At 47.6% G+C, this 21,709-nt stretch overlaps 1 protein-coding gene across 1 annotated transcript in view; it reads right to left on the bottom strand.

The window, feature by feature from the left end:
• The window catches only part of bcat1 (branched chain amino-acid transaminase 1, cytosolic), a 121,704-nt gene extending 103,749 nt beyond the window's left edge, over positions 1-17,955 (bottom strand). The window contains exon 1 of the mRNA XM_038811019.1: positions 17,700-17,955. Within this exon, the coding sequence (XP_038666947.1) occupies positions 17,700-17,705 (6 nt within the window). The 5' untranslated portion in view covers positions 17,706-17,955. The remainder of the gene's footprint in view (positions 1-17,699) is intronic.
• Positions 17,956-21,709: the final 3,754 nt, after the last annotated feature.

Below are 21,709 nucleotides of genomic sequence, written 5' to 3'. Positions count from 1 at the left end.
AAGGGATTCGCGAAGTCTATATGGAGGAGAGACCACGAATGACCTGGCTATTCCCACAGTTGGACCGGGGCTACAGGAAGCACCTTCTGGTGTGCCTGACGGTGGACAATGTCGAATTACTAAACGGAGATGCAAGCTTACATCTTCATCTTGGTCATGCCTGGGTGTCCATTATGGAGGCCCTTCAGGCTCGGCCACGTCCATGTTCAGGGACTAACACGTGGGCCCCCCCCAAAGGAGCACACTGTCCTCTAAGCTTAGCAGCTGTATCTTTGTGGCGTAGGCCTTCAGATCCTGCGGTAGAGTCTCATACTGCACCATGTGGCGGATGCAAGATAGCTGAGGGTTAGTCTGGGCCCACCCGCAGATACAGGATGCCATGTCCGAAAATGAGTCCACAAAATGAGGATGGCAAACACCTCACGAGCTGCCGCTGGTGCAGCTGGTCTGGTCGGCAGAGGCAGGCGGTTTAATGGGTCAGCGAGGGGAATCTTGGCCCCGGAGCAGTATTCCAAAAATACTCATATCCTGCGAGCAGCAATGCCCAGCACTGGATGTGGGCGGAAGCAATGGGGGAAATAGCTCAATCTTCCTTGAAGAGCCGCAAGAAGGGTTTGTGGTCCGTGAGAATGATGAAGCGGTGCCCATAGACATATTGATGAAATTTCTTGACTACAAAGACAACGGCCAAACCCTCCTTCTCGGTGTGAGCATATCATTTCTCTGCATTCTTGAGGCAAAGGTGGCGAGACTTTCAGATCTATTGACCATGGTGTGGGGCAGAAGGACCCGAAGCAGTACAGAGAAGTGTCGCAAGTCAACAGGAGTGGTCGGGATGGGTCGAAGTGGGTTAGCAGCCTTGATGAGGAGGGTTGTTGTTCCACCATGATGAAAGCCGTCTGCTGTTCTTGGGCCCACTCACAGTGTTGCCCCTTCTTTAATAGACGGTGGAGGGGGTGAAAGTGGTGGCCAGGTTTTAGAGGAACTTGCCATAGTAATTTACCAGGCCCAGGAATGATCGGAGTTCTGTTGGACCACCTGGTACGGGCCCTGCCGAATTGCCTGTACTTTGTCTTCCACCGGGTGAAAGCCGTGTCGGTCTATGCGGTCGCCGAGACACGTTACTTCGGCAGCATTGAAGGCACATTTCTCCCATCAGAGGCGGACGCCAGACTCCTCAAAATCTCAACACCTCAGCCAGGTTTTGTAGGTGCTCCTGGTCAGGCAACCCCCTGATAAGGACGTCGTCTAGTTAGGCCGTCATGAGGGGTAGGCCTCGCAGGCAAGATGTTCTCCATTATCCGCTGGAATACTGCACACAAAGAGGAAACCCCAAAGGGCAGGGGGTGTATTCATATAGCTCCCTGAGTGTGTTCACATTTACAAAATATCTGGTCTCGGGGGCCAGGACCAACTGGAAGCATGACTCATGTCGAGTTTCTCAAACATGTGACCTCTGCTGAGCTTCGCGTAAAGATTCTTGATCCTGGGGACCAGACAATGGTCCAGTCGAGACACACAGTTGATCGTCATCTTATAGTCACTACACAAAAGCATTGATCCACCAAACGTCATGACCAGGTCGACTGGCGCCCCCCAGTGGGAGAATTGCACCCGAGCGTATGATTCCCAAATTCTCCATCCAGTCCAATTCAACGTCCACCCTGAGACGTAAGGCATACGGGACAGGCCGGGTGTGGAAGTAGCGCTGTTCAGCCATCGAGTCCACACTTATTCGGGCCACATGCCCTTTTATGGTGCCCGAGCCATCCTCAAACACCAAAGAAAACCTTATCAGAACACCTTTGGGACCATGTGGGTGCATGCGGTACACCCACTGCCAATCTAACCACATGTGGTGTAATCAGTCACGGCCCAACAAGTTCGGACCGCTCCCGTTGACCACTACAAGAGGGAGGTTTGAAGATGTTGACCATACTCGACCGGAACCGTTGAAGTGCCTGCTATTGCCAGCGGTTTCCCTGTATAAGTGACCAGCCTCGCATTGGTGTCCGACAGGGTCAGCGTTTGAAGGCCAGACCGAATGCAGTCGAACATACAGCGACTGACTACCAACATTGCCGCCCCTGTGTCAAGTTCCAGACCAGGTGTTCATTAGGTTGCAGGGTAATCCGGGCAGGGGGCGCCAATCTTGGCGCAGCCTACAGTGTAACTGGTGGGAGGTGCTGTCGGTATCTTCCACATAGTAAGTCCTATCACGTGGGGTAGCAATTGCGTCTGGCGGGACGGCGGGCAGGTAGTTCCTCACGGGCCTCCTGTTCCCCTTGTGTCTGCGGCCTGTTGCAGCCCCCGCTGGTAGGTGGTCGTATTCCTGTTCCTCACAGTCGGGGGAAAACATCCGGCTGCGTTCCCGGCCTCTATTACGGCAGCCCGCGTTCCTTCAGTAGGAGTCCCATGGTTGGGGGCTGGCTTCCTCAGTTTGAGACGAAGGTGACTGGTGCTTACTTTGGTGCCTTGGACTGACCACTACCAATCCCTGGAGTTCCTAGACTCCTTCTTCGGCATTTTCTCTGGAGATGGATATCTCCACCATGCGTTGCAGATCCAGGTGGGCCTCAGCTAGTAATTTCCGTTGCGTGGCGTCGCGGAGTCCACACACCAAGTGGTCCTGGAGTGTCTCATTCAATGTCGCTCCAAACTCACAAATCTCAGCCAGTTTTCAGAAGCGGGCCTGTGCCTGAGCAGCCATGTGGAACAGGAAATGGCACACGCTGAGCAGTGGTTTCGGGTCAAAATGCCCGACCACTAGGGCCACCACGGCGTCAAATGACCAAGTATCTGGGGGGGGTCCGTGAGAGTCAGGCAGTCTGGCTCTTTATCACACTGTAGGCAGGACTTCCACAAGTGGTTAGCAATACCACCGTCTGTCTCTCATCATCAGTAATCGCATTTGTCTGAAAAAAAAATTCATGTGTTCCACGTGTTGCCCCCAATCGTCTGCAACTGTGTTAAAAGGTTTCATCTCTCCTATATGCGGCATTTTGGCGGATAGTAGTGGGGCCTCCCAAAAGAGAGACAAGGCGGACCGGGCACGCAGCAACCCAGTGTCGACCACAGCTCCACCGAATCCTCGTCGCCAGTGTTGAATCCGCAGTAAGCAGGAAGCATAGACCATGAGAGAAATTAGCAAGCAAGGTTTATTACAATACATTTGCAAAACTCCGCCGCCTCCTACAGGTCTCCTTCTGCGACCTGCACCCAGGCCGGCCTTTTTATACCAGCTGGGGCTCTCCTTGTTAAGGGGAAGCCCCGCCCTCTTAAAGGGGAAGTTCATATTCCAGGGCAGTCAAGGGAAACCGTATGGTCCTGATCTCAGGACTTCCATTGGGGTTATAACACATTGAAACTGATTATGTACAAGGAAGGGTTCTATTTGCCTCCATTGTATGTGGACAGTTTCAACCATGAGAAGTGGAAGCTACTTCATTAATATGAACATATGAATATTGATTGTATCAATGACCATCCATCGCCTGACCGATACTCCTTAATTTCTGAAAGCTTTTTAAATTATAAGCCTGTTCACTTGAAGGCACAGAGAAAGCACTACAGAATGCGTCTGGGACATCCCTGTTAACAGCCTTTGTTAGCAAGCCACAAAGTCTAGTTTAAAACCTCCTGTTGTTGACAATACTGTTATTCAAAGTTTGCCTGCAAAAGCAAACACGGTCTTTGGCTACAAATAGTATCGAGGTCGGCCCTTCTCAGCTTGCTGCACATCTTTAATTCTGCAGAAAACCCTACTAAACCCTGTCTTCAGCTTACTCCAGAGTGGAAGAACCCCTCTCACCAGACTGATATTCATGTGATATTAACTATTCTGTTTGGTGTGAGTGGGTGCTGCTCTATAGAGAGAAGGTTAGCGGAATTAGAGAGTTCAGTCTCCCCCTCCTGTCTGTAATATTGGAATCAGGAAAAGATTACAGTGCACACATGCTGATCTGTCGTGGCAATACTCAGATGTTGTCTGGGCTCCTGAGCAAGACAATCATAAGAACTAGAAGCAGGAGTTGGCATTTCAGCCCCTCGAGCCGCTCCGCCATTCAATACCAATATGGCTGATATCCTCTCAGCCTCTACTCCACTTTCCTGCCCGTTCTCCAGAACCCTTCAACCCGTTACTCATTAAAAACCTATCTATCCTCTCCTTAAATATACTCAATGTTCCACAGCACTCTGGAGCAGTGAATTCCACAGATTCAAGACCCTTTGAGAGAAGTAATTTCTCCTCATCTCTGTTTCAAATCTGAGGACTTTTGGTAGCATTATGTAGGGGGAAGATGTGCACAAGGTGGCTCCCACTAGGATACTGCTCTTTTAATCCTTTTTGTCTAGTTTCAGGGGATATTTCTGTTTTAAAAGCCCACTTATTTAATGGAATAAGGTGCCTAGATATGAGAAATGCCCCGGAAAATCAGGGGGGAGAAGCCTGAAAGCAGAAGTTCAGCGGCTGAATCAGAGGCTTCTCAGGGCTCGGTGGAGAAAATGGTGGAGGCAGCCTCTGTGACTCCGGCCACTCCACTAATGGCCGAGATGCTCACCAGCACCTTGGCGCCGGAATTTGACAAGCACTGGCATGTTGTGTCGGGGGACCTCCACAAGTCGATGGAAGAGACCTTGGCCTCCATTCGTATGGCACTGAGGAGAAGCAGCGAAACGGTAAAAGTACATAATAATAATAATAATAACCGCTTATTGTCACAAGTTGGTTTCAATGAAGTTACTGTGAAAAGCCCCTAGTCGCCACATTCCGGCGCCTGTTCGGGGAGGCCGGTACGGGAATTGAACACGCAATGCTGGCCTTGCTCTGCATTACAAGCCTGGGTGGTTCATGATTGGGCCTTGTTTCATAAATTAAATTATACTAGTCTGGTTAATGGGGTTAGGTCTGACTTACAGAAGTGGAATAACCTCTTGACGGAGAGAGTCCAGACTATCAAGTTGAATGTGCTCCCGAGAGCTTTATTTCTTTTTCAATGTCTCCCCATTTTTCTCCCCAAGTACTTCTTTGTTAAGATTGATAAGTTAGTGTCCTCTATTATTTGGTCGGGTAAGACCCCAAGGATCTGAAGGGTGTTCCTTCAAAGAGATAGGCAATCAGGAGGTTTGACCTGGTCCAATTTCTTATTTTAATATTGGGCAGCCAATAGTGAGAAGATACTGAGGTGGTTTAGGGATCTGGATTCTATATGGGGACAAATGGAGGCAGGTTCCTGGAAGAGTTCTTGCCTTGGTGCATTAGTAACCATGTCATTGTCATGGTAGTATTTTCCTCGAATCTGGTAGTGGTGTCCACTCTGAGAATCTGGAAGTGGTTCAGACAGCATTTTAAACTTAGTTCCATGCCTCTGCTGGCACTATCTGTAATAATCGTCTCTTTTTGCTAGCAGATTGGAACTCCACCTTTAGATCATGGGAGACCTCCACCCTAGTTATTAAGGATTTGAAGAGGTTTGGGGACTTGTTCATGGAGGGTAGGTTTGTCAGTTACAAGGAGCTGTCAGAGAAATTTCATCTCCCTGGTTCCAATCTGTTTAGATACTATCAGATTTGTGACCTTTCGCAAAAAGGCTTTTCCCTCTTTCCCTTTGCACCATCTTCCTCAATGTTGAAGAGGATTTTGTCCAAGGCCGGGTCTGTTGGGGGAATTATTGACCAGATCTTATCAGCGTAGTCGGCTCTGTTGAATGAGGTAAAGGTGAAATGGGAGGGTGAATCGGGTCCTATTCTGGATGATGCGGTATGGAATGCGGCTCTTCACAGGGTCAACTCCACGTCCTCTTGTGCACGGCTTAGTCTGATCCAATTCAAGGTGGTGCACAGGGCTCATGTGACCAAGGCAAGGATGAGCGTTCTTTTCTCTGAGGTGGAAGACAGTGTGAGCGTTGTTTGTGGGGGCCGGCTAACCGCACTCATATGTTCGATCTTGTCCGAAGTTAATAAGCTTTTGGATCTCTTTCTTCAACACCGTGTCAGAGATACTAATGTCGATCTGGAGCCATGTCCACTGGTGACCATTTTCAAAGTGCCGGCTTTGCCGGTGCCTCAGACAGAGGTGAAGGTGGGTGTCCTTGCCTTTACCCTGTTAATAACTAGGGTGGAAGTCTCCTACTTCACCCAGTGACTCAGCTTGGTTGGGTGACCTTAAGTCATTCTTGCATTTGGAGAAGGTCAAGTACACCATTAGGGGGTTGGTAGAAGGGTTCTATTTAAGATGGCAGCTATTCATTTCCTTTTTTAAAGAGCTAGTCAGCGTCAGTTGTTAAAGGGTTTAGTTCAATGTTAGGGGGTTAATTAAGATCATTTGTGCTTGTGATTGTTTGTTGTGTTTTTTGTCATTGTAACTTGAATTAATTGTTTTATATTCTTTTGTTGATACTGAAACTTTTTCAATAAACATTTTTTTTAAATCTGGGGTGGGATTCTCCTCTACCCGGCGGGACGGGGGGTCCCGGTGCAGAGGAGTGGCGTAAACCACTCGGGCGTGGGGCCGCCCCAAAGGTGCGGAATCCTCCACACCTTCAGGGGCTAGGCCGGTCCCGGAGTGGTTTGCTCCGCTCCGGCCGGCAGGGGAGGGGCTTGGCGCCGCGCCAACCTGCACCGAAGGGCCTCCGCCGGGCAGCATGAGTTGGCGCATGTGCATGTGCTGGCGTCAACCCCGCGCATGCGCAGGGGGAGGGATCTTCTCCGCGTTGGCCATCGCGGAGGACCACAGCAGCCGACGCGGAGGAATAGAGTGCCCCCAAGGAACAGGCCCGCCCGCGGATCGCTGGGCCCCCGATCGCCAGGTCACCGTGGGAGCACCGCCCAGGGCCAGATCCCCCCGCGCCGCCAGGTCCCGCCGTTAAGTACCTACTCTAATTTACACCGACGGGACCGGCCAAAAACGGGCAGCCATTCGGCCCATCACGGGCCGGAGAATTGCCGGGGGGGGGGCGCTACCAGTGGCCGCCGACCGTCGTGGCGCAATTCCCGCTCCCGCCAAATCCCCGGCGGCGGAGAATTCGGCAGCCAGCGGGGGCAGGATTCACGCGGCCCCCCCCGGCGATTCTTCGACCTGGCGGGGGTCAGAGAATCCCGCCCCTGTTTTAAATCTGCTATCCCTTATCCTAAAACTATGAACTCTCGTTCTGGACTGCCCAACAAGAGGAAGCATCCGGTCTATGTCTACTTTGTCAGTGCCTTTTATCATCTTATACACCTCAATTACATCTCTCATTCTTCTAAACTCGAGAGAGTATGGGCCTAAACTGCTCAATCTTTCTTCATCTCTGGAATCAACCCAGTGAACCGGCTCTGAACTGTCTCTAATGCAACTATTTTGCTATTCAAATTAGGGAACCAAAACTGTACATAGTGCTCCAGGTGAGGTCTCACCAATGCCTTGTACCATTGCAGCAACATGGTTGGTTGCTGAAATCAGCTGTTTTAACCTGTCCTGTGTATGTAAGACCAATGCATATTTTTCCCTGGTTGGCCCCAATAGATTGTCACCTGAAGTCACTTCATGATTATGATTGAGTGTATATTTTCTGGTTGGCTGTTAACTTTGCCTCATTATCAACAAGTTTGTGTCGATGTCAGAAGCTTTCGGGTTCAGAGTCACAAGGACATAATCATCATTGTAGAATCATAGAATTCCGGCAGTGCAGAAAGAGGCCATTAGGCCAAACAAGTCTACACTGACCCACCGAAAAAGCACCCCACCTAGGCCCAATCCCCCACCCTATCCGCGTAGCCCCACCTAACCTTTAGACACTAACGCGAAAATTAGCATGGCCAATCCACCTAACTTGTATATCTTTAGACTGTGGGAGAAAACTGGAGCTCCCACGCAGGAATCCCATGCAAAAACTGGGATAACATGCACACACCACACAGTCAGCCAAGGTCGGAATTGAGCCTGGGTCCCTGGCGCTGCTAGGCAGCAGTGCTAACCACTGTGCCACCATGCCACTAATCTAGACGAATGATTCAATGCAATGGCTGATGGAATGTATCACTCAGACAGTCATTAAACTGAGGCTGTCTGGGCAGCACGGTGGTACAGTGGGTAGCACTGCTGCCTCACGTCGCTTAGGTCCCAGGTTCGATCCCAGCCCTGGGTCACTGTCCATGTAGAGTTTGCACATTCTCTCCGTGTCTGCGTGGGTTTTCGCCCCCACAACCCAAAGATGTGCAGGGTAGGTCGATTGGCCACACTGAAATTGCCCCTTAATTGGAAAAAATGAATTGGGTACTCTAAATTTATTTTTTAAAAACTGAGACTGTCTGTCCTCTTGGGAGGATATAAGAGATTCCATCACCATATTCAAAGAAAAGCATGGTAATGCTGGCTAATATTTGGGCCACGAAATTTCCAATCCCGCCAAATGCCAACCTCACAGCGGGTTCATCGGTGGCAACAATATTTTTTTTAAAATTTAGAGTACCAAAATCCAGGCCGTATTCGCTTCTCATGGATGTCTCAGTGTCAGTATTTATGCCTTATCATTAAAGCAGATTATCTGATCATTACTGTGTGTGGGACAAATTGACTGCCGTGTTTACATACGTAACAACGGTGAATATACTTCAGTACTTCATTGATTGTAACATGCTTTGGGCATCCAGAAAGGTGTGTGGAAATCGGAGTTTAATCTTTCTGGATAATCGCGAGCGCTTATAAATTCCTTGTTTCCTTCCTTAAGAGGCCAGATTATAAAACGGAGAGAGAGAAAAAAGCAGCAGGAAATGCTTTTGGGTTGTTCTCTAATGCCCCTTTGAACTGTGCCAGATGGTGCTCAGAGCAAGGCTCTTAGATAGATATATATAGCTCATATTGAAGTATTGCAAACTGGTATCTGCCAAATGCGGCACATGATCAGCAGCACAACCTGTCAAACCAACGACATCTGTCTGCAGCCTGGAACTGACTGAAAAGTCAAATTCAAAGCCGTATTATACCACATCAACCTCCACCAATTGTAGCGTGGACAGTGACCTTGCCACTAGTACAGAAAAGCACATAATAATAATAATCTTTATTGTCACAAGTAGGCTTACATTAACACTGCAATGAAGTTACTGTGAAAAGCCCCAACTCGCCACATTCCGGCGCCTGTTCAGGTACATAGGGGAAGAATTCAGAATGTCCAATTCACCTAACAACACGTCTTTCGGGACTTGTGGGAGGAAACCGGAGCACCCGGAGGAAACCCACGCAGATACAGAGAGAACGTGCAGACTCCACACAGACAGCGACCCAAGCCGGGAATCGAACCAGGGACCCTGGAACTGTGAAGCAACAGTGCTAACCACTGTGCCACTGTGTCGCCTACGTCGGAGCACATCACAGGAGTACACAGACATATAATCACCCTATTGCCCCAGTAATGATTGAAAGGTGAAGGGGACACTCCCACGATGGCCTCCCTGCAACCATCAGTCTTCCCTGGGAACAATGGGATTAGTCGGATAATCTAGTCATTGGTAGTGGAATATGGGAAGAGAAGGTGAATTTAAAACACCAGTACAGGCAGTTTGGGAATGAAAATTCAGTTTTCAATACGATCTAGAAATAAAGATCCAAATGTGATTTAAAGCGACCGAGAAGCTGTGGGATTGTGGTTCATTCATTCATTTCCTTTTTAAATTTTTATTAAATAACTTTTTTAATTTCAATTAAATAACTATTTAATTTGTTGTAAGATCAAGCAAGATAAATACTCAGGGATAAAGCTAATTAAATAGTACATGGGGATCGGATTTAATCTGACACAAAAACATCTTAAATTTAATTTTAAAGGTTTAATTTAAAGGAAAAATTCATGGCAGGACAGCTCCAAGGTGTGGTCTGCTCCTCTTGCTCCATGTGACAGGCTGGGGACAGTTCCAGTCCCCAGGGTCAGCATGTGTGCAGGAAGTGTCTCCAGTTACAGCTCCTGGAAGCTCGCGTTTCAGAGCTGGAGCGGCGGCTGGAGACACTGTGGAGCATCCGCGAGTCGGAGAGCATCATGGATAGCACGTAAAGAGAGGTGGTCACACTGCAGGCTCAGGCTCCGCAGGCAGGAAGGGAATGGGTGACCACCAGATAGAGCAAGAGAGCGAGGCAGGTAGTGCAGGAATCTCCTGTGGCCATTCCTCTGCAGAAGAGACATACCGCTTTGGATACTGTTGAGGGGAATGGCCTCTCAGGGGAAAACAGCAACAGCCAAACTCGTGGCACCACGTTTGGTTCTGCTGCAGAGGGGAGGGGTGATAAGTGTGACAGTGCAATAGTTATAGGGGATTCAATTGTAATGGGAATAGACAAGCGTTTCTGTGGCCGCAAACGAGACTCCAGGATGGTATGTTGCCTCCCTGGTGCTAGGGTCAAGGATGTCTCAGAGTGGGTACAGGACATTCTGAAGGGGGAGGGTGAACAGCCAGTGGTTGTGGTACACATCGGTACAAACTACACAGGTAAAAAAAAGGGATGAGGTCCTAAAAGCAGAATACAGGGAGCTAGGAAGGAAGTTAAGAAATCGGACCTCGAAGGTAGTGATCTCAGGATTACTATCAGTGCCACGTGCTAGTCAGAGTAGAAATGACAGGATATATAGGATGAATACGTGGCTGAAGGGATGGTGTCAGGGGGAGGGTTTCAGATTCCTGGGACATTGGGACCAGTTCTGGGGGAGATGGGACCTGGACAAACTGGACGGATTACACCTGGGCAGGACTGGAACTGATGTCCTGGGGGGGGTATTTACTAGAGCGGTTGGGGAGTGTTTAAACTAACGTGGCAGGGCGATGGGAAACGATGCAGAAAGTCGGACGGTAGTAAAACAAGGGCAGAAACAAAAGGCAGTACGGAGGAAAATGTAAGGCAGAGAAGCCATAGTCAAAAATCAAAAAGGGCGACAGTACAAGGTACAGCGACTGAGGGGAGCTCAGTGAATAGGCCTAGTAATACGAAAAGGAATGAAACAGGGAGTAAAAACATAAATGGAAAGCAATGCGGCAGGTTGTTCCATGAAGATATGGGTTCACGACAAGGAAAATTAGGAGAAACGTTAAGAGGAAAAATAACTTAGAAGTGGTTACTGATCAAGGTGCCAAGATTCAAAGCAGAGGTCAAAAAGCTAACATAAGTGTACTTTACCTGAATGCTCGTAGCATTCGGAATAAGGTAAATGAGTTGATGGCGCAAATCACCATGAATGACTATGATTTAGTGGCCATTACTGAAACATGGTTAAAGGATGGTCACGACTGGGAGTTAAATATCCAAGGGTATCAAACTATTCGGAAGGACAGAGTGGATAGTAAAGGAGGTGGTGTAGCTCTGTTATTTAAGGATGACATCCGGGCAATAGTAAGGGATGACATCAGTGCTATGGAGGATAAGATTTAATCCATTTGGGTGGAAATCAGGAATAGTAAGGCGAAAAAGTCACTGATAGGAGTAGTCTATAGGCCACCAAACAGTAACATTATGGTGGGACAGGCAATAAACAAAGAGATAACTGATGCATGTAGAAATGGTACAGCAGTTATCATGGGGGATTTTAATCTACATGTCAATTGGTTTAACAAGGTCGGTCAAGGCAGCCTTGAGTAGGAGTTTATAGAATGTATTCACAATAGTTTCCTAGAACAGTATGTAATGGAACCTACGAGGGAACAAGCGGTCCTATATCTGGTCCTGTGTAATGAGACAGGATTGATTAATGATCTCATAGTTAGGGATCCTCTCGGAAGGAGCGATCATAATATGGTGGAATTTAAAATACAAATGGAGGGTGAGAAGGTAAAATCAAACACTAGTGTTTTGTGCTTAAACAAAGGAGATTACAATGGGATGAGAGAAGAGCTAGCTAAGGTAGACTGGGAGCAAAGACTTTATGGTGAAACAGTTGAGGAACAGTGGAGAACCTTCCAAGCGATTTTTCACAGTGCTCAGCAAAGGTTTATACCAACAAAAAGGAAGGATGGTAGAAAGAGGGTAAATCGATTGTGGATATCTAAAGAAATAAGGGAGAGTATCAAATTGAAGGAAAAAGCATACAAAGTGGCAAAGATTAGTGGGGGACGAGAGGACTGGGGAATCTTTAGGGGGCAACAGAAAGCTACTAAAAAAGCTATAAAGAGTAAGATAGATTATGAGAGTAAACTTGCTCAGAATATAAAAACAGACAGTAAAAGTTTCTACAAATATTTAAAACAAAAAGAATGGCTAAGGTAAATATTGGTCCTTTCGAGGATGAGAAGGGAGATTTAATAATGGGAGATGAGGCAATGGCTGAGGAACTGAACAGGTTTTTTTGGTCGGTCTTCACAGTGGAAGACACAAATAACATGCCAATGACTGATGGAAATGAGGCTATGACAGGTGAGGACCTTGAGATGATTGTTATCACTAAGGAGGTAGTGATGGGCAAGTTAATGCGGCTAAAGTTAGACAAGTCTCCTGGCCCTGATGGAATGCATCCCAGAGTGCTAAAAGAGATGGCTAGGGAAATTGCAAATGCACTAGTGATAATTTACCAAAATTCACTAGACTCTGGAGTCAAATCCCGGCGGATTTGAAATTAGCAAATGTGACACCACTGGTTAAAAAAGGAGGTAGGCAGAAAGCGGGTAATTATAGGCCAGTTAGCTTAACTTTGTTAGTAGGGAAGATGCTGGGATCTATCATCAAGGAAGAAATAGTGAGGCCTCTGGATGGAAATTGTCCCATTGGGCAGACGCAGCATGGTTTCATAAAGGGCAGGTCATGCCTAACTAATTTAGTGGAATTTTTTAAGGGCATTACCAGTGCGGTAGACAACGGGGAGCCAATGGATGTGGTATATCTGGATTTCCAGAAAGCTTTTGACAAGGTGCCACAGAAAAGATTGCTGCATAAGATAAAGATGCATGGCATTAAGGGTAAAGTAGTAGCATGGATAGAGGATTGGTTAATTAATAGAAAGCAAAGAGTGGGGATTAATGGGTGTTTCTCTGGTTGGCAATCAGTAGCTAGTGGTGTCCCTCAAGGTTCAGTGTTGGGCCCACAATTGTTCACAATTTACATGGATGATTTGGAGTTGGGGGCCAAGTGCAATGTGTTCAAGTTTGCAGATGACACTAAGATGAGTGGTAAAGCAAAAGGTGCAGAGGATACCGGAAGTTTACAGAGGGATTTGGATAGGTTAAGTGAATGGTCTAGGGTCTGGCAGATGGAATACAATGTTGACAAATGTGAGGTTATCCATTTATGCCGCTGTGCAGAGAGACCTGGGTGTGCTCATGCATGAGTCACAAAAAGTTGGTTTACAGGTGCAACAGGTGATTAAGAAGGCAACTGGAATTTTGTCCTTCATTGCTAGAGGGATGGAGTTCAAGACTAGGGAAGCTATTCTGCAATTGTAGAAGGTGTTAGTGAGGCCACACCTGGTGTATTGTGTTCAGTTTTGGTCTTCTTACCTGAGAAAGAACGTATTGGCACTGGAGGGTGTGCAGAGGAGATTCACTAGATTAATCCCAGAGTTGAAGGGGTTGGATTACGAGGAGAGGTTGAGCAGACTGGGACTCGTTGGAATTTAGAAGGATGAAGGGGGACCTTATAGAAACGTATAAAATTATGAAGGGAATAGATAGGATAGATGCGGGCAGGTTGTTTCCACTGGCGGGTGAAAGCAGAACTAGGGGACATAGCCTCAAAATAAGGGGAAGTAGATTTAGGACTGAGTTTAGGAGGAACTTCTTCACCCAAAGGGTTGTGAATCTATGGAATTCCTTGTCCAGTGAAGCAGTTGAGGCTCCTTCGTTAAATGCTTTTAAGATAAAGATATCGTTTTTTGAAGAATAAAGGGATTAAGGGTTATGGTGTTCGGACCGGAAAGTGGAGCTGAGTCCAAAAAGATCAGCCATGATCTCATTGAATGGCGGAGCAGGCTCGAGGGGCCAGATGGCCTACTCCTGCTCCTAGTTCTTCAGGGAAGGAAATCTGTTGTCCTTAGCCTAGCGGATTACATGTGATTCCAGAGCCAAATCAGCCCTCTGAAAGGGCCTAGCAAGCCCTTCAACTGTGCAGGGAGTAACAAGAATGAAGCCTCACGTCCTTCCTTAACAGCACTATGGAGGCACCTTGGCCACAAGGACTGCACCAATTCAAGAAAGTGGCTCAGCAACCCCTTCTCAGGACAACAAGGAATGGGCAATCAATGCAGCCTTGCCAACACCCCTACCTTTAGCAGTACCAAGAGGAATGATCACACTGCCGTTTGTGAAAGAGGCTAGATTCTCCCAAAATGAGACTATGTCCCCACGCCCGCGTTAAAATGGTGGAGTTTTATTCCCGAAATGACTATTAAAAAGTTGAACTAATTGAATGGCCTGCAGGGGGCTAGCAGGGACCCGGGCGGAGAAGTGGAACTGGTTGGATGGCTCTTCAGAGCAAGCAGAATGGTTTTGTATCATTTTCTGATTCTACAAACTTGGTTTGCATTCTCCAGGTCCGCTAGCTAGTGACAGGTTTCGCAAAGGTCCCATGGAATCAGGCATCAGGCAAAAAACATATTTCACGGGCAGCACGGTGGAGCAGTGATTAGTACTGCTGCCTCACGGTGCCAAGGTCCCAGGTTTGATCCGGTTCTGGGTCACTGTCCATGTGGAGTTTGCACATTCTCACCGTGTTTGCATGGGTTTCGCCCCCACAACCTAATGATGTGCAGGGTGGGTGAATTGGTCACATTGAATTACCCCTTAATTGAAGAAAATGAATTGGGTAGTCTAAATTTTTTTTTTTTAAACAGGTTTCACATTTCACCCCATTGTAAGTCTCATGGCCCAGCCAGCCAGCCCCACTGTCCCCGACAAGGTTCTCACCCAGATCCGGCGGGAACTTGCAAAAAGCTCAGTGTCCCTAATTTGAATGTAAGTATCAGGCAGAACGCCCAATTCACCGGCCTCCTGGAATGCTCCACCGCCCCCTCCCCCCCGCCCAAGCTGGGAACCACGCTGGCGTGAATTGGTGTAAGACTTGGGAAATGGAGCTATGGCAGCTTACGACCAAGGAATGGCAAGGGGTTGAGTACCCCTGCTACACTTGCCTCCAGAGATCCAAGGTAAGTCCTTCATGAGAGGAGGGGGTAGAGGGAGGGCAGGGGTGGGGGAGGGGGGCCTTGTGCAGGGCTGGAGGGCATAGGTTGGGAATTTTTCCTGGGGTGAAGGCCATTTGGTTGGTCTTCCCATCTGCAGTCTTCCTACCCTTTAAACTGTCTGTCGGCACGTCAATATTAAAGATCTATTGGATTGGATTTGTTTATTGTCACGTGTACCGAGGTACAGTGAAAAGTATTTTTCTGCAAGCAGCTCAACAGATCATTCAGTACATGGGAAGAAAAGGGAATTAAACAGAATTCAAGAAAATACATATGAAAATACATATGAAAATATGAGGTGAAGGTAAAAGTATTTTCTTTAATGTGGTGGAAACCTTTAAAGTGATTTTTCACAGGCAATTTATGCTTCAATATACTGTTGTAGCCTGTTCCTGAGTCTACAGTAGTTAGTTCACAGAGGTCCAACACAAAACCAGATGAAGGCTAATGAACCAGATGGGTTTTTACAACAGTCCAGTAGTTTTATGGTCGATTTTTTATTGAAGATTTAATTAAGCTCACTATTGAGCATGTCTTTGGGGATACAGTTGTCATCATTTCAGCTATTACGATCCTAGGCCAGACCATAACAGTGACTAGGATTCTGGACAGACACCCCAATATTTTATTTTATATTTGTAAGACTGTGAGGGAAGGATACCTTGCTCAGGAGTGATTTCACAACGCAACAGAGATATGGTAGATTAAAACAAACTTTATTGCTAACACAGTATTAAAGTCTTTGACATCACACCAGAAAATAGCTTACAATTATCCCTTACACAATACTATTCAATACAGTGAATACAATACCCTTAATTACCATCTTTACTCCCACTTAAATAACAAGAAAAAAAACATCTCAGCTCCCAATCCACTGTAACTACGAATGGCACAAAAGAATACTTGCTCTACAGAGATGTTCTTTGAGAAAGACATCTTTTGAAACTGCTTTAAAGACAAGATCTGACTCCTGTCAGACCCATGCAGAAACACTGGCTGTATTTCTTCAGAAGCTGTTTCTCAACTTGTTTCAGCTTCCTCTTGTTCTCAGACAAGTCTGCACTATGTTAAAGACTGTTAATCTGTTTTAATTTACCAAACTGAAATCTAATAACTCCACAGGGAATCCCCTTAATCAAAACAAAATATAATTCGCCCAAGCTTTTTATGATGCTGTAATTGCACCCCTGACTCCCAACCTTTCAAACTCGGATTTATTTTCAAACATAACTGCAGCAGTTACACACAGACTTTAAAAATTTTATTTTACAGTACCCAATTCTTTTTTTCCCCAATTAAGGGGCAATTTAGAGTGACCAACCGCCACCTAGCCTGCACCTCTTTGGGTTGTGGGGTGAGACCCACGCAGACACGGGGAGAATGCGCAAACTCCGCATGGACAGTGACCCGGCGTTGGAATCAAACTCAGGTCCTTGGCACCGTGAGGCAGCAGTGCTAACGACTGCGTCACCGTGCTGCCCTACAGACAGACTTTAACCCAAGCTTTTAACCCTTAAGGGACCAAATAACTATAATACATTACAATTCCTGCATTTGTCACACAGCTCATACAACCCAAGCCACGAGTCATTGCCACGAGGGCAAAATAGTGGGGATCCTGTACACTGGTGTATGTCAGAGTTGACAAGTTGAGTGCGGATCAACAGTAGCCAAAAATACAAAGCTTTGTGCATACCAAGGCTGCAGTTCTCCAGCAGGGCTGGTGGGATTCAAACTTGTGTCTCTCAATCAGTTACCCAGGATTACACATCCAGTAACATATTCATCACATTATCGTGTGTTATTATTTAATGTTGGCAACCTCTACAGTCTACACCACCATCAAAACATTGACTAACATCAAAAGGACTCGAGTGGCTCCGAAACTCTTCGGGTTTTGCAGAACCCGTGCATGGTTGCATTCAGGTACAGCAAGCCCTTCTTCTCTCTGATTTATTTTCTCTCAAATGCTGTTTCCATTCATCCAGCAAAAAAAAAGTTAATTTCACACAGCGATTCTCCAGGGGAAAACTGGGCAATGGGTTTGCCATCCGCATGAGAGAGATGAGATCTGGCAGTGCCATGCAGTCCAACAGCTCTCCTGAGTTTTAAAGATGTATTTATATTTCACGAGGGTGTGGGAACGAGACACAATGCAGCTAGCTCTCAGCTTGTCAAAACTAGGAGCTGTCAGCTGCTGGAAGGAATCTGGAGCCTGTGCACTTCAGAGAGGAGGTAGGAGTGGGGGAGCAATATACAATGACATTGTGTATAAACTGGGATAACCAGCTTCTCTCTCCGACTCTCCAAGCCTGAGCAAGAATTTAAAATCGCTCTGAGCTGGAGTGAGAGCACACGTCGTGTATACACTTGGCCGAGAGCACGGCCAAGAATGCAAAGAGTTACACTGTACACGCCTAAAAATAAAATGTCAACACGCTTCAAATATTCTGATCCGAAAAAAAGGGAACATCCTGTGGCCCGGCTGAAGGACGCTTTTGTCCAAATCACGCCATCTAAATCCACGAATGCTTTCTGCCAGATGCATATTGCAATGTGTTTTACCTCCATTATAAACCTCGCCGGCGCGGGTTGCCTTTCACTCAATCCTCCCGTGTGCCTCCTCGCAGACAGGAAATTGAGAGGCAGAAGGTCTTGTGTGTTGCTGCTCCGGAGCGAGCTCAAACAGCAGCCGGCAGTGATCGCAGCACTGGCCCTCTTTACAGGCGATTTCCTCCTTATTTAAGGTGAATGAACCTACTGCTCATTGCATCAGCCCAGGAGGCAGCAACAACTCTCCCGCGCGTCAGCAATGCCTGAGCATCTCTCCCGCCCCCCACACACAACAAACCCACCCACACAGCTTCAATCTCCCTAAATCTTTACTCTGAGTCCCCGAATGTCCGCTGGACCCCCGTTACAAACACAAACACGCACACAGTTAAATGGAACGATTGCAAACATTGTTGCTGCTGAAACAAAATTGTAACCCGAGTGAGTGCAACAAGAAATAACAAACACACCCAACGCAAGATTTTTCCGGTCTGTTTTCACGATGTGGCAAAAAGTTCAAGGCACCAGTCATCACCAACTCAACACTGGCTCCCCGATTCGCCACTTTAGAGGGCAATGCAAATAAGGGCAAGGGAGTTTTTACATTGATGAGGCTCTGGGGGAAACAGCAGGGACATGGCAATGACTTGGATGCACTATTTACAATCTACTTGGATACAGGGATAGAAAGTTCTACAGCCAAATTCGCTGATGGCACAAAAATAGGTGGGGCAGTAAGTTGCAATGAGGAAATATTAGTGGGAAGCCTTTAAAAATGAGCAAAGGACAATTAAAAAAGTAATAAGGGATGAAATATGAGTGCATGGTAGCTAGTAATATAAAAGAAGAAAGGAGTTTTTTTCAATAAATATATAAAAGGTAAGAGAGAGGCAAAAATAGACATTGTGGGTGGGATTCTGTGATCCTGAGGCTAAGTGTTGATGCCGTCGCATTTCTCGACGGCATCTACACGGCCTCAGGATCAGCAATTCTGGCCCCCTACAGGGGGCAAGCATGGCACTGGAGCGGTTCACGTCGCGCCAGCTGCTGATCCCGGCGTCAAATGGGCGCCCCAGGATCCACGCATGCGCAGTGGGACCGGCGACAATGCACGTTTGCACGGTGGCTTCCTTCAACGCGCCGGCCCCGATGCAACATGGCGCAGGACTAGAGGGGCCGGCGCGGAAGAAACGAGGCCCCCAGCCAGAAAGGCCGGCCCGTCGATCGGTGGGCCCTGATCGCGGGCCAGGCCACATCGGAGAACCCCCCCCCCCCCCCCCCCCCCCCGGCCGGGAGAAGGAGAAGGTTCTGGGGAAACTGAAAGGTCTGAAAGTGGACAATTCAACTGGAATGGATAGACTATACCCCAGGGTTCTAAAAGAGATAGCTGAGGAGATTGTGAAGGCATTGGTGGTGATCTTTCAGGAATCACTGGAGGCAGGAACGGTCCCAGAGTTGGAAAGTGGCTAATGTAACACCGCTGTTTAACAAGGGAGGGAGGCAGAAGACGGGAAATTATCGGTCGGGTTAGCCTGACATCCGTCATTGGTAAGATTTTAGTGTCCGTTATTAAAGGTGAGATCGTGGAGTACATGATAAAATAGGACAGAGTCAGTATGGCTTTGTCAAGGAGAGGTCATGTCTGACAAATCTGTTAGAGTTCTTTGAGGAGGTAACAAGGAGGTTAGACAAAGGAGAACCAGTGGAGGTGATTTATTTAGATTTCCAAAAGGCCTTTGACAAGGTGCCACATAGGAGACTGTTAAATAACTTAGAGCCCATTAAGGGTGTTAAGGGTAAGATCCTGGCATGGATAGAGGATTTGCTGACTGGCAGAAAGCAGAGAGTGGGGATAAAGGGGTCTTTTTCACGATGGCAGCCAGTGACTAGTGGTGTGCATCTGGGATCGGTGCTGGGACCACAACCTTTCATCATATACATTAATGATCTGGAAGAAGGAACTGAAGGCACTGTTGCTAAGTTTGAAAATGTTACAAAATCTGTAGAGGAACAGGAAGTATTGAGGAAGCAGGGGAGCTGCAGAAGGACTTGGACAGAGAGGAGGAATTTGTTGTATGTTAATATTAATAATCTTTAATATTGTCACAAGTAGGCTTACATTACCACTGCAAATTCAGTTACAATGAAAATGCGGAATTCTCCGCACTTTAGGGGGCTAGGTGGATGCCGGAATGGTTGCCGCTGCTCCAGCCGGTGCCGAAGGGACTGCGCGAGTTCACGCATGCGCCAAAGGGCTGGCGTGATCTAGCGCATGTGTGGAACATGGCGTGTTTTGGCGCATGCACGGCGGGTTCTCTTCTCTGCGCCGGCCATGGCAGAGCCATACAGGGGCCGGCGCAGAAGGAGGGAGTGCCCGCACGGCACAGGCCCGCCCGCAGATCGGTGGGACACGATCGCGGGCCAGGCCATCGTGCCCCCCCTCCCCGGGGTCGGACGCCCGCGCCCCTCCCGAGGACCGCCCCCGCCGACTTACCTGACAGGTCCTGCTGTGTGGGACCATGTCTACCCCACACTGGCGGGACTGGCCAAAAACGGACGGCCGCTCGGCCCATCGGGGTCCGGAGAATTGACGGGGGAACCGCTGCCAACAGCCCCCGACCGGCGTGGCGTGAACCCCGCCCCCACCAGAAAAGCGGCAGCTGGCGTCGGGGCTGCGGGGCGGGATTCGCTCCACTTCCCGGGGATTCTCCGACCCGACAGGGGGTCAAAGAATCCCGCTGCTTAGGTCTATATTCTCTAGAGTTTACAAGAATGAGGGGATATCTAATTGAGGTGTACAAGGTGCTAAAAAGGATGGATGTGATTGACGTGGAGCTGATGCTTGTGAGGCATTCTAAAATGAGAGGTCATAATCTTAGAATAAGAGGTAGCAAATTTAAAAAAGATTTGAGGAGAAACTACTTTTCCCAAAAGGTTGTGAATCTGTGGAATTTGCTGCCTCAGAGTGCGGTGGATGCAGGGACTGTGAGTAAATTTAGGGAGGTGTTAGGCAGAATTTTAATTGGTAATGAGTTGAAGGGCTATGGAGAATGGGCAAGATAGTGGAGTTGAGGCCAAGATGGGATCAGCCATGATCACATTGAGGGTGTTTGGTCTCGGGAGGTTAATCGCCTACTCCCGCTCCTAGACCATGTGTTCGAGGGAAGAGATGCTCTCGTTGATTTCTCAATCCAGCTCTTGGTCTATGACATTGTAGGTAGCTGATGAGAAATATATCAGCTATGATAGAATGGCAGAGCAGACTCTGTGAACTTATATCTTATAAAATAACATTTTTATTCTTTCGTGAGATGTGGGTGTTGCTAGCTGCTTCAATGCCCATCCCTAGTTGTCTTTATGGTGAGCTGCCTCCTTGAACTGCTGCAGTCCATGTGATGTAGGTGCATCCACAGTGCTGTCAGGGAGGGAGTTCCAGTATTTTGACCCAGCCACAGTGACAGAATGGCCGATATAGTTTGTAGGTTTCTGAAATATTGTCAAGAGAGCCTTGGTGAGTTGCTGCAGTGCATCTTGTAGATGAGACATACTGCTATCGTGGTAGGGAAGTGAATGTTTAAGGTTGCAGATAGGTACCAATCAAGAGGACTGCTTTGTCCTGGATGGTGTTGAGCTTTTCGAGTGTTGGTGGAGCTACGTTCATCCAGGCGAGTGGAGAGTATTCCATCACACCTGTGCCTTGTAAATGGATGAATTCAGTGATGCTAATTGATGTCCCACTGCAGCTACAAGTTCTTGGTGCGACCACACCTGAAATGTGTGCAGTTTTGGTCTACTTATTTAAGAAAGGATATATTTGCCATCGAGGGAATGCAGCAAAGGTTCACCAGACTGATTCCTGGGATAGCAGGATTGCTGTATGAGGAAAGACTGGGTCAACAGGGCCTGTATTCACTGGAATTTTGTAGAATGAGAGGGGATCTAATTGAAATGTATTAAATCCTGACGGGGCTGGACAGACTGGATGCAGGGATGTTGTTTCCTCTGCCTGCTGAGGTCTATAA

This window comes from Scyliorhinus canicula, chromosome 11 (genome assembly GCF_902713615.1).
Source record: "Scyliorhinus canicula chromosome 11, sScyCan1.1, whole genome shotgun sequence".
NCBI classification, from domain to species: Eukaryota; Metazoa; Chordata; class Chondrichthyes; order Carcharhiniformes; family Scyliorhinidae; genus Scyliorhinus; species Scyliorhinus canicula.
Note: the sequence above shows the minus strand (reverse complement) of the source record. Positions and strands in the feature narration are given on the sequence as shown.